Raw genomic sequence first — 13,632 nt, forward strand, 5'->3', positions numbered from 1 at the left:
AGCATTTCGTAATATGTATGAAACCAACTACCTAAAAGAAAACTGCAAGGGGTGGGATAGGAGACACTTGAAAACACTAAAACATTAACACCGCCTTTGGATGAAAGAATTCTGGATGACTTTATTTCTGCTTTTTTATACCCTTCTCACTGCCCCAAGTTTTAATATATCTTTGCTAAAGAAAAAAAAAAAATTGTGGAAATAAATTAAAGGCAGGCACCTTTCCTTCCTATTTGACACACAAAAGTTATATATGAAAACATCTTCCTTGTTAAAATTCAAACAATTTGGATACAATATCCTCTTTATCTGATCTGGCTTCTGGCCCTACCACTCCATCAAAAACTGCTCTAGCTAGGGTCAGTGGTGAGTTCTGTGCTGCCAGTCACCATCACTGATCTCCACTCCTAATTGTACTTGACCTTGCAGCTAACCACTCCCTTCTTGGTCAAATTCTTTGCCTTGACCTCAGTGACATCATACATCAATTTTCTTTCCACTTTTCTGGTAGCAACTTCATAATCTCCTTTGCCAGGTTTTCATCTTATACTTGACCTTACAGTCGCATATTCCACATTTAAGGAGTGGAGTTATTTTCATCTCCTTGAGGATGGAATATCTACATATATTATCTGGAATTCTCTCCGTGAGGATTTGTGTCTTCTCCCTTGTTTATTTATTTAGTCATTTATTCATATCAGTATGGACTTTGGATATTTGATGTTTGAATTATATTTTATTAAATAATGTTATAGTAATTAATACTGCTCAAATTGTTCCAGTTTTGGTGTTTGGCAGCTCCTGTATCCCTCTGACACACCCTCATCACTTTGTTTTCTGGGCACTTCTTTACTCTTTTGCACTACAAGATATCTCACCCAGTTCATCTCGTACATTTGGTGCCCCAGCTCTAGAAACACTCATTTCTCCAAGTAGCTCTAGTTCTTTTAACTGGCTCGAAACCAATGTCTGTGGGGTATGTTCATTGCTATGAGGGTGCAGACCTATTTTTTAGACCTCATTATTGCCTATCCCTAGTTCAGACACATCAAAACAGGCTAAATGGGAATATCCTTTATTATACTGCATAAAATGATGGAAAAACTGAAAGATAACACTCTTCCTATAAATAATTCATAAAAGCAGTCCAAATATAATAAAGATGATGCTCTTTCTTAGTTTTAGGCTATGTATTTTTCAAGTACATTTTCAATATGTAATTGCCAATATTTCAACAAGTTAGTGAAGTTAGTGAAAACACAAGATTTCCAATGTCAACCAGAAAGGGAGGAAAATTCAGAGCCAATATGTTTAAAATGGAAATCAATGCTATTCAAACAGCATATTTCCACTATGGAAGTGATTAGATATTCTTAATACTTAGAGCCACAAATTTTTTCCAATAAAAACTAATATGAAAAGAAAACTGGAATATTCAGGTTTTGGTGATCGACTATGTACAGCACTACAATGTACCAGATCAGAATAGAGTAATTCTGCTGCCAAATAGATAAATCTCCTTTGGTGATGTTATAGAATTTAAAACAGTATAAAAATATTCTCATTTAGGCTAGCTGTAAGGAAAAAAAATCTAGGTGTTACTTATGACATAGTCAAATAGCTTATCTATCCAAGCAAGCCCCACACTTGATGTAGGTCCCACTATGGGAACAGGTACAGTGAAAGTAAAAATTATGTAAATAGAGCAAGATTTTCCTGAAGAATCTTTGTTAAAATAGAAGAATATTCCCAACCAAGGTCTGACATTTGTTCTTTTTCTTTTCTCAATGATTGCAACAATCTTTTTAATCAATCGGAAATTACATGCCTGTAAGGCTTTAGGTTTAAATAAACAGGGTATTAAATTATATTTAATATGAATCAGCATCACTATCACAAAATAATGAAATAATCCTCCATTTTACTTCTTCCTGACTCATGACTTCCTTTTACATCAATAAATCAGAAGGCAAAAAAGACCTTTATCATGGTAATGAAACCCAAGTGCTATTTTGGGAAAATTGAGAGGCAGCTAGAAGAGAAGCTTCTGAAGAGAGATTTAATGGCACTGGAAGGTGGAAGAAACAGGTTTGGGAACATCGTTTTGGCAAGAACAAGTTGTGATGATCGTCCCACTGATCTCTGATAGAAAGTCCTTCTGCTTTGGAATCAGCATCTTTACCTCCGCCTCACACCAGAGAGCACACTGGCCCATCGGTACAAAGGCGGCCACCCTTTAACTTTTGATTGCCTCCTCTTAAAAAAAAAAAAAAAAAAAAAAAAGTCAATGGCAGCACAGTGCTGTGAACTTCTGTTATCCTGATGCAAAGCTGTTTTATTATGTTGCCATCCTTCAAAGCAGTCACCTCACTCTATTCTACTGCAAAACTCTGCCTCTGTCACCCTCCCCTCCATACTTTTCTCCCAACTCTGTTGAAAATCTGCTTACCAACAAGCACAAGAAAATCAGTCTCATCATTTTGGTCACAAGATGTGATTCTTCGGCCCATCACCTTTTCTTTCCTCCCCCTACTCCACTGGCCACCCACTCCACCCTCTGCTTCCTCTTTCTCTCTCACTGGATCAGTTACTTGCCTTCCTGGCCTGAGAGCCCCACGCCATGCTGGTACTGAGCCACAGAGCTCAGGAAACAGTTTTTGGGGTCAGATGGAGACAAGCAATCCTTTGAGGGAAAGGCTGTGAGGGCAAAGCCAGAAGCAGGCTGCCTGACAGAAGTTCGTTCCCTCTTCTGTGGCCTGCCTGCTAGGGCCAGGTCCCACTCACCAATCACTGGAGATATCAGGAGGCAGCTCATGCTAGAAAGAACACACAGGCTTTTTAAACAGATAGGCCCTGCCTTGCCACTTCCTGGCTGTGTAACCAGTAGTGACCCTCTGAATTGCTGCTTCCTCATTTTAACATGGGGAACATGATGCCTACGTTAATTATTCTGAGGACAAAAATGAGATTAATGTATGTGGAATATGGTAAAAGAACTCATAAAAGGTGTGCTATGATGCACCTTGGAAATCTACCTAAGGCTTTTTTGTCTACCCATCAGCACTTACAATCATAGTCAAAGACATTCTTCTTTTTAAAAAGGTGTTTTAAAGTCAAATTCCTTTTAGATTTAAAAAAAAAAAAAAGAAGAGAAACACCAGCTGACGCTATAGCATTTATGCTTAAAATTTTCAAACTCTTAGCCTTGAGAGTGATGAGTTTTTGATGTTTTTGAAAAAGACATGATTATTATCTGTTTCCAAGATTTTTATACACTAGAAGGGAATAGAGTCAAGGTTGCCTATTCAATGTGCCAGGAATCAATCACTGAAACAGCCAAAGACATATGCTCACCAGGTGATATAGGCCTGCTTGAACTCGGAGAAGGCGTGTAAGGGATCGGGCTGGACACAGTGCGAGGTCTTAAGCCTTGTGCAGACATCTCATTAAAATACCTAAGAGGAGAGAGGAGGAAATGATAAAACCACCTGCATTTAAACAGGCCTTAGGAGAGTTTTTAAGAGAAAATGTTTGGGGTTCACACCTTGAGGTCAAAATCCTGAATGTTTAGAGTGATGTTATAGTTAGAAGGCATTTATAAAATGGACTCCTGAGTCACACCGCTCTGCTGTTTGACAAACCTCACTCCAAGGGTCACCAGTTGGGAGATCTGGGATGTTTTAGCTCAGGATGGAAGCCAGGTGAAAGAGGTGCACCACACCACAGAGAGGACCAGTTTTTCCTCCATCACACAACAGCTATGCTGAAATTCACCTCCACTGTCCCAAGAGTTAAAAAGATACTCACGGATTAGTGGCGACATTTAAATTGTTATTTGAAACTCAAAACCAAGCAAGCCCTCTGAGATTTATGTCATCAAATTAAAGCCTACAGATACTTATTCCTGTGAACTGAGTATCAACTGTTTACAAGCAAGCCCTCCTTAATAGTCACACACTAGGATTTAATGAGACTTGAGTACTGAACACCTACAGCAGGTCACGCTTAGCCACACCATGCTGAGTCTGCCTTTTTCCTGGATTCAGAAGTCACATCAGACCTGAAAATGCTGAAGTGTGATCATCAGGAACATCAGCTTACACTCTGTGAAATGAGCATGGCGCGCTGACGAGTAGAAATTTCTGCTTGAGAGACTTCCTGATAAACCATCCTGCGCGAGCGACCCACCCTAGTGGCACCAGGTGGAACTTCTTGTACTCTACACATCCACTAGTAGACTAAGAGGCATCTTGTGGTCTCTTAAGTGCCGGACAATTTTCTTTCTCCCAAATGTAGTATCATTGTTCCTAGTAGGGAAAGTATTTATTGGGCAGCTGTGGATAATCTGACCTACAAAAGGTAGGGCAAACTTTCTGAAATGAATACCGGTTCTAGAAAAAAATATTTATCTGGAAGGCTGAAATTGCTTCACTATTGACACTGCAGTCAAAAGACATATTTCCTTAGAGTGTATCTTACCCCAAACTGGGTCCGAGATGCTATATATGATCTGTATCTGAAGGTAGTTAATAAGCTATTTAGTATTCTAGCTGGCAGTTTTAGTCAAATGGTTCTTAAGGGATATAGATTTTAGGAAGAATAGGGAACTGTAGTTTTATAAGGCAAAGTTTTGAGAAAGAATAATCTTTATTATTTCCAAATGAAGAGGCATACACATAGGTATTTAAAATAGAATAACCTGTTACTGTTTTCCTTTTTTTCTCATTATAAAAATATAGACTTTCATTATAGATAATCTTAAATTTTTAACAATAATGTCACTGTCCACAGCAAACTGATGAACAGCGTTGTTAGTCCTCTAGATCTATTCCATAATAGAAACACAGTGCAGATGTGCTAACATTGCCTACATGTTTTGGACAGCACGTATTGGCATCAACAGGCAGTACTACTCGTCACAGCCATGAATAGCCCTGGTTTCAGACACTGAATGCCCAGTCCTGCTGGAGGGACCCCCAAGAATACTCAGTCTCACCTCTCACACTAAGATACGGCCCATGTAACGCCAGGGCATCGCTGATCCAGAATGGAGAATTTCCTTGCAGAAATGATCTGGTTCAGAGAAAGGTTAATTCTCTAACTTCTGGGTTTCTCTGCAGATTGAACATCTTTTTCCATTTATATTTGTTTGTTAGCTTACCACTACCTTATCCCAAGTTTAGAGAGGAGGAAGATGGAAGAGAACTGGATGAGGCAGAAACACTTGAGACCATTTCTGCTAGTTAACCAAAGGATGGGTCTCTTATTCCAGATCACTCACAGCAGGGCAATGAGGGGATTCATTGCTTAGGTTTGAATAGATGAATGTAATCCATTAGTTTTATTTTTTTTTTTAAGTGGCTACAAAAAGGCTCAAAAGTTATCAAGTGTGTTAAGGCAAGTCCTTAGGATTTCAACAACCTCCACCTGTGTCCCTGCTGATTCTTTTCAAGCTATGCATGCACTGTTTTCCTTGAGCTGAACTATAGCTTGCTTATCCTTTTACAGTACAGGAATTAATATGTTCCCATGCTTTAAGCAGATATAACACTGGATTAAACTAATTCAACAACAAATGCAAACTCTGCTGCTTCTCTAATATAACCCTGTCTCCATTTCTCTCCCCACCAAATAATTTTAGAGAGGTGATTTTTTTCATCTTTTTGTGTTTAAGGAAAATGTTCAATCTTTTTTTTTTTTGAGACGGAGTCTCGCTCTGTCACCCAGGCTGGAGTGCAGTGGCGCAATCTCAGCTCACTGCAAGCTCCGCCTCCCGGGTTCATGCCATTCTCCCGCCTCAGCCTCCCGAGTAGCTGGGACTACAGGCGCCCGGCCACCACGCCCGGCTAATTTTTTGTATTTTTAGTAGAGACGGGGTTTCACTGTGTTAGCCAGGATGGTCTCGATCTCCTGACCTCGTGATCCGCCTGCCTCTGCCTCCCAAAGTGCTGAGATTACAGGCGTGAGCCACCGTGCCCGGCTGGAAAATGTTCAATCTTTATCCCATTCTCGGCATCTACTATAATGCAGTGGCATTCATTAGCACAATAAATACATATTTAAGCCATCCCCTTATACACCTAACAGGATACCAAAGAAAACCCCTGTAGAATCTGGGTTTTATTTTTTAAACAAAAATAAGGCTCATAGGACATACACACACCTTTCGTCATCCATTTCTAAGCTGGACTCACTCTCGGAGAGCTGTCGACAGAGGGCTTCTCTTCTCTCCATCTCCCTCTGCAGCTTCCTCTGCAGCCTCAAGTTCTCTTCTCTCATGTGACGTTCCTCCTCCAGATACTGTGCCATTTTCTCTGAATCTGAAAAGTCAGAGTTTTCAATTAAATCATGTTTCATGCAATCATATCCAAATCTAAAAAAAAGGAGACTTCAGTTCAGCCCCTATGCCACAGACAGAGGGAATTGTTACAAGATGGTCTTTCTGGTCGGGTATGGTGGCTCACACTTGTAATCCTGGCACTTGGGGAGGCTGAGGAAGGTGGATCGCCTGATGTCAGGAGTTCGAGACCAGCCTGGCTAACATGGTGAAACTCAGTCTCTACTAAAAATACAAAAATTAGCCGGGCGTGGTAGCAGGCACCTGTAATCCCAGCTATTCGGGAGGCTGAGGCAGGAGAACTGCTTGAACTCAGGAGGTGGAGGTTGCAGTGAGTGAGACTGAGCCACTGCACTTCAGCCTGGGTGACATAGCAAGACTCTGTCTCAAAAAACAAAGAAACAAAAAAGATATCTGGTCTTTCTCATTCTCCCACACATAGATGAGATATGGATTTAAAGTTTATCTCAAGTATAAAAGTTTACCAATTATTTCCATTTAGAAAAAAATATAAAAGGCAGTGTTGGCAGGTCAGGCATCATCACTCCCACTCATTTGCATTCTAAAGTGCTTTAAGTAGAAGAAGAAATGGTGGAATTGTAGCTGAGTCTACAAGTAGCCACTACCAGAGCTCTTCTCTACATTGCCGGAGCTGGGAAGGGAAGGAGGCCCAGATTCTGCCCACGGGCTCTGCACTAGACACCAGTTTGGCTGCTTCTCAACTCCAGACACAGCAAGCCATCTAGGGGAGCCTGTGACACTTGTTGGCATCCCCGCTGTGCACAGTGGTGGCGGCACACCAAGAACCACTGTACTAGAACACATGTGATAACAGTTAACATTCTTTTCATGAGAATAGACATTGACATAGTAAACCAGAAAACTTCAGATTAATATTTCCGCGCCTAATTTGTGGTATGTGTGTGGCTGTTATCCTGACTCACACACACATAGCGGTACAGGGCAGGTGAAGTCCTGTGTATAGCTGGCACCTCTAGGGATGGCATCTTGCTTATGACAAATACCCCTCCCTCAGGAGCTCCCCCACAAATCCAGGTCTCTGCTACAGCACCCATCTCCCAGGACAGAGCTGACTAGCCCTGGGACTAGATGTTGGACCCAGGCTGAGCCACTTAGACTACCTCTCCCAGCAATCTGAAATGGGGAACTGACATCTTTATGGGGATCCAAGGTCTCCTTCAGCTAAGTTCCCTGGAGCCATCAAAACTCTTGTCCTTCTGAGGTTATTCTTCACAGGATTCTGTGGCATACTCCACAACCTTCCAAAAAAAGAAAAACACGTCTTCCTTCCTCTTTTGACAACCTCCCCACCGCCCCCATTCCTTTCTGGTTTATCTCACACAGAATCTGCTACCAAGTAACCAGAATTATCTAATACAAAATGTGGTGTCTACCCATCTTCTTGTTTCATTTCTTTTCCTTGTCTTTGTCAATGAACTTGGGAAAAGTAAAATCTCCATACACTTCTCTTTTCTGAAAAGAAGCTATAAATTCAGAGTGGCCATGAGCACATCTAAGAGAGTTTCCTGTAGGCTGCTGTTCCATATTGTCAGTTCGGTCCAAATTTAGGGAAGAAGGAAGGAGCTGAATGTCACATTGAGCATTTTTCTCCCACAGACTGACCCTATTTCAACTCTCAATGCCCATCAAATTAGTTTCAGTTTTAAGCAACTCTACAAAGGTCTGGCATTTTAGCCAATAAAGACTTCTGATAAGTATTCAATGATTTCCAAAACAGCATCATTACAGAATATACAAAAGCTCTTGAATATCCTTATTTTAGAAATTCAAATAAAAATACCAAAATTATTAAACGCTATTACGTGCATTAAACACTAAATCCCTTGGCTGTTTCAACATAGCCAGAAACCCCGCTGTCTAATCCAGACACAAAAATCTCTTTAATTGAAGGCATGCTGGGAAAATATTTACAAAGTACACTTTTAATATAAACGATTTAAATTATTTCATCCCAAATATGCAAGCATGCAGAATTTTTCACTTAGCTCTACAGGAAACAAAAGATTGACCCCTTGGAGTATTTGCTGTTTCTAGAACTAGAAGGGTGACTGTCAGAGCAAGCTGACTTTCTTTTCCACAATAGGAATCTTATAAGGCCTTTTACAGGAAGGGTGCTGGAGACTACCATGAAATCCTTTGCAGAATTAACGATTAGTGAGGCTCCAAGAACAGTAACTTCAGAGAACATTGTCTTTCAAAGAAAATGGCAATCCTTTAGCATCAGGGAACTCAGCAGGGGGATCCTTAAACAATATATCTATAGATAAGATATGTCCCCTGCAGTGATCAGCTGGGAAGACTTCCTGGCAGTTCAGCAATTGACCTAGAAGACAGAGGCACAGAGAAGGCACCAGGTCCAACACCTCTGGGTGTCACTGACTCACGCACAGAAGGCTGTCACCAGAGCATTCCTCGGCTGCCCCCTGCTGGCACACAGCCTCACCTGACCGGATTTGTTCCTATGAGTCCTCCTCCTTCCTCTTGCACAGAGAGCTCCCTAGTACTTAGGGGCCACAGCTTATATTTCCCCAGGTCTACAGCCATCTCCCAATATAGTAGGCCCTCACTTAACATCATCCACAGATCCTTGGAAACTGTGACTTTAAGTGAAACAACATATGTATGTCATAGGAACTTAACTCTTGTTTGTATCAGTTAGCCTATGGTAAAATTGGTTTCGTTATACAGTAAGTTGTTTCGCTTAAAGTCTCAGTTTCCAAGAACCCAAGGATGATGTGAAGTAAGGACTTACTGTATTTAGTCAAAGATGGTGTGAACTGAAGATGACTTCCACACAGATTGCAAAAAGGTGGCTCCCAAATGATCCAAAGGTCTGCATGGCTTGTATTCCCTTTCAAGTTCATGGCTAGAAAATACCAGTGCCCACACCATACCCCAAGCCATTTAAGTCAGAATTCCAAGGATGAGTCCTAGCCACTGGTCTATTAAAAGCTGGTCAGGCGATGCCAAAGTTCAAACATTGCTGAGAACTGTTGAGAGAGAAGTTCAAGTTCAGATGCAGTCAAGCTTGGAGGGTGAGGAGCCACCTGCCATAGCTACATCCAAAAGAGGCCAAGGTCATCTAACCTAAGGAGAATGCAAGGAATGGATGATGAAAAGTCATTAACACATCCTTTAGGCCCAATCCAATCACTGCAAGCAGCTAAGTGCCACTGCTGCTTCTTTAGTTCCGCTTTCTCTGTCCTCACAAAATCGGAAATAGCACTTACAAATGCCTCTGTTAGTATCTGCAGTCTCTTCAGAGACTAAACAGTGCAGTATGGAGACAGTAGTAAGCATAAATTCTCCCCAAATTCCTTCTAAAATTTTTGCTAGGGGCACAATGGAGCAGTATAAATGAGGAGGAAAAAAGCAAACTGACAGCACTGGAAAAAGTTCAGGAAGGTGCTGAAAGATGTTTGTGTACTCACATGGTAAAAACTCAAAAATCTTACAATAACTAATATTTGAGAACTATTTAATACATCTCATTTGATTTTCACCAAACACACATAGTAATTATTGACCTGAGGTCCACATCAGGATTACTTATATATTTTTAATATGCTCCTTTTTTACTCCATGGAGTAAGCCCAGAAACCTGTATGGTGCTAGAATTGTGCTTCCCTAAAGATGTCCACATGCTAGTCCCCAAAACCTATAAATGCTACTAACCTCACTTGACAGAAGGGCCTTTGCAGAAGTGATTAAGTTAAGGGGCTTGAGATGGGTAGATTATCCTAGATTATCACAGTGGGCCCAACATAATCACAAGGATCCTAATAAAGGGAGGCAGGGGAATCAGAGTGAAAAGAAGATGTAACAACAGAAGCAGAGGTGGGGTGGTACAACTGCAAGGAAGGGGCCACAAGCCAGGGAATCCAGGCAGCCTCTAGAGCTGGAAAAGGAGAGGAAACAGAGGCTCCCCAACAACCTCCAGAAGGATAGCTGCCCTGGTGACACCCTGATTTTAGCCTAGTAAGTCCCATCTTAGAACTGTAAGATGGTAAGTTTGTATTGTTTTGAGCCTCTAGGTTTGTGGTAATTTGTAATAGCAGAAATAGGAAAGTACTACACCATATTTCTCAAAGGCTCCAAGGATGATGCTGATACACCATCCTAGATGCTCCACGGCACATGAATTTGTAAGGAACTTCAGAGACAAAAACAAAGGTAGGAACCACTGAACTTTTTAAAATGCACATTCCATGTGGCCCAACAAATCCACTTCCTGGAATCTATCCTGAAGGTGTTCTTGCAGAGGTATCAAACATGTGTATAGAGATGTTCATTGCGGTTGTAGCATAGCAACCAAAAAGGGTCCACTGGTATGGGACTAGTTGAATTATGACATATCCATACAATCAAATACTATGCAGCCTTTAAATAAGGGATGAAGGCAGCTTTGTGTGTATCGGCAGGGGAGAAAACTACAATGCATAGTAAGCGAAAAGAGAAAGGTGTAAATGAGTGTGCTCATTGTGTTACTACAGCTGTCCCTCAGAACCTGTGACTCCCAAGTATACCAAAATGTGTGCATACTCAGGTCCTGCAGTCAGCCCTGAGGAACCCACAGATAGGAAAAGCCAGCCTTCCACATGTACAGGTTTGACATCCCATGAATACTGTATTTTCCATCCAACTTTGGTTGTGGATGCAGAACCACCAGATGCGAAGGGACAGCTGTCTTTATTGAAGAAAAAAAAATCTACAACATAAGTAAACTAGCACAGTTCAAACCCATGTTGTTCAAGGGTCAACTGTATAAGTAAGTTTATATACAAATATATCGGGAAGAATATAGTACAAATGTATAATTATGGGAACAGGGTAGCTAGAGAATAGGAATTAGAGGAAGACCCATTTTTTCACTGCATACCTTTCACTGAATTATCTGTTCAAAAAAATAAATTTGAATAGCAAAAAATAAATAAATAAATAAAACAAAACCACAAATAGGAGAGACCCAAGAAACTACACAGGGACCTAATCAAGTATTCAGAAATCTAGTCCTTTGATTTTTCAACTCAACATCTTGGCCTCTTCCAAAATATTAAGTATAAATTTCAAAAGCATTTACTCTTCAAATAGCATGAACAAATGTCAGCTAAGGTTGAATGTAGCAGTAAGGAAGGTAAACACTACTCTCTGCCTTAATATTTTGAAAGTGCTTTGAGGTCTGCTGCAATATTTTTGTTAGCACAGTCCTAGAGATAAACATGGCAGAGAAGATTAAAAATGTTACTTGTGATCCTGGATGTTCCTGAAATTACATTAATTATTTTCTGGAAGTATTCTAAGTGGTTTTGTTCTCCCCTACTATAACACTCAAAAAAAAAAAAAAAAAAAGAATCCATTCCAGGATGATAAACTTAAGTAAACATGCATCAGTAATATATGAATTTAATTACTGCAAATTCAATGGTAATTAAATATTGGTAATACCCTATATTTGGTAAAGTTATTAATTCTACAGGCATGAAACTAGTGAAACCAGAGGCTACATACGCTGTAACTGAGCAGCTCTCAGTTGCTTCTTCAGCCGTTCCACTTCATTCTTTAAAAACCTGATGTGACGCATCATATTTTCTGGAGAATCAATTTCCATGGAGATATCTCTAGGCGATGGTGGAGCAGAGACGGGCTGGTCTAATTTTTCCTGCAGGATTCTTCATTGAAAAGAAAAATTCCAACAATGACAAACAGTTTTCCTTGAAAAGACAAAACAAGCTGGCAGGTTTGTTTTAAAAGCAAGCTCCTGTTTACTGCCAGAATTCACAGGGTTGCTTAATTCCTCTGCCCATTTTACATCAAACTTCTGGTTGCCCTTACCTGGTGTCTCAGGTCAAAGGGCAGAGCTGATTCTAATCTCCCTTTTTCCTTTTAAATGACTACTGGTAATTAAACAATACTGAAAAGTCTTTATTTAACAACTGGATCTGATAATTATGCCTGGAATACAGTATGCATTTAGAATTATCTGTTGATTCAGTGTTCAACTTCTTGGGTTTAGTGCATGAAGATGCTGAGGAAATTCCACTCTCTTACGGCTTTTGATTGAAGCTTCTAAGCTACTATGAATCTCCTTAGAGGGTAAAGTAGCACAGAGACTCAACTTCTAAAATTCCCTCCTGCAAAACTAATGGCAAGGGCACGGCAAACTGGACTAGTGGCCCTTTGCTTTTGGCCACAGCAAAGGTAAAAAGTTAAAAACAAAACCAAAATTATCAGGTTAATAATTAGTAGTGCCACCTTCTTTACCAATTATTTTTATGTTGAAGGATATAAAATGCTGATATTCAATAGCTCTGACCCACAAAATGAAAAATTCTATACTGTTCAACCCAATAATTTGGCACTAATACAGGTAAAACCTCCAACTGCCTTTTACAAAGTCTTCCTTTGGCAGCAGATCTCTAAATCCCTTTCCATAGCTGCTGGGATTTTTGTTTTGTTTTTACTTTGTACCTTTGAGTTTGTCCAAGAGCAAACTGAGTTACCTCCATCCAGGTCTACCTTTGAGAAAACTAGTGTGTTAAATATTATAATGGTCCCTGCATTTATTACATAAAATGACTTTTCATAATTCAACTTATTAGTACTGCTACAATAATACCTATCAGTAAAGCATAGTGGATATGATTATAACAAGTATTTCTTATAGATATAGCTCTAATTTTCACTTTTCCTAAAGCTATGTGGTATGCCTATATTTTGCAAATGTAGACATGAACTCAAAACAATTACAAATATGCATCCAAACCAAATACTTAAGGAGGAAGGGCTCTGGGTAGCAAACAAAAGATCTTGGTGAAGTAGATTAACGACCATTTTTAAGAAACTCACTTTTTACACCTGTACACACATTCCACATACACAATCTTCTTCCCATTCTTACAAGCCCTGCCTCACACACTCCAAAGTATTCAGTGCTTGAAAATAAGGGCCTATCTTGCACAAAGAGGTTTAAGAAATGTTTGCTGTTGAGTGACATTCCACTTCCAAGCACATACATTTTACATAAAGAATCCTAGCCTTAAGTATGTAAAGGTATTTCTTTACAGTAGGTTTTAAAACAGTTTTACTATTAAAATCTCAGGCTTCCTAATGAAGTAAATTCCAGAGATGTCTAAATAATAGTACGCAGTATACCCTATGTACTTTAGAAAACAACTGAGGAAGCCAGTTCAATAAGGCAGAAAGTTGAAATTGCAACCATCTCTGAAAATACTTTAAAGGTGAACAATAGCAGC

The 13,632-nt window shown here is 40.0% G+C and overlaps 1 protein-coding gene across 1 annotated transcript in view; it reads right to left on the reverse strand.

Moving 5' to 3' along the window:
- CCDC6 (coiled-coil domain containing 6) overlaps window positions 1–13,632 on the reverse strand; it is a 118,774-nt gene that overhangs the window by 11,303 nt on the left and 93,839 nt on the right. The window contains exons 5-7 of the mRNA XM_030797984.1: window positions 11,888–12,048; window positions 6,164–6,320; window positions 3,355–3,455 (exon numbers count right to left, since the gene is read on the reverse strand). Coding sequence (XP_030653844.1) covers window positions 3,355–3,455; window positions 6,164–6,320; window positions 11,888–12,048 — 419 coding nt within the window. The remainder of the gene's footprint in view (window positions 1–3,354; window positions 3,456–6,163; window positions 6,321–11,887; window positions 12,049–13,632) is intronic.

Source organism: Nomascus leucogenys, chromosome 18 (genome assembly GCF_006542625.1).
Source record: "Nomascus leucogenys isolate Asia chromosome 18, Asia_NLE_v1, whole genome shotgun sequence".
Lineage (NCBI taxonomy): Eukaryota > Metazoa > Chordata > Mammalia > Primates > Hylobatidae > Nomascus > Nomascus leucogenys.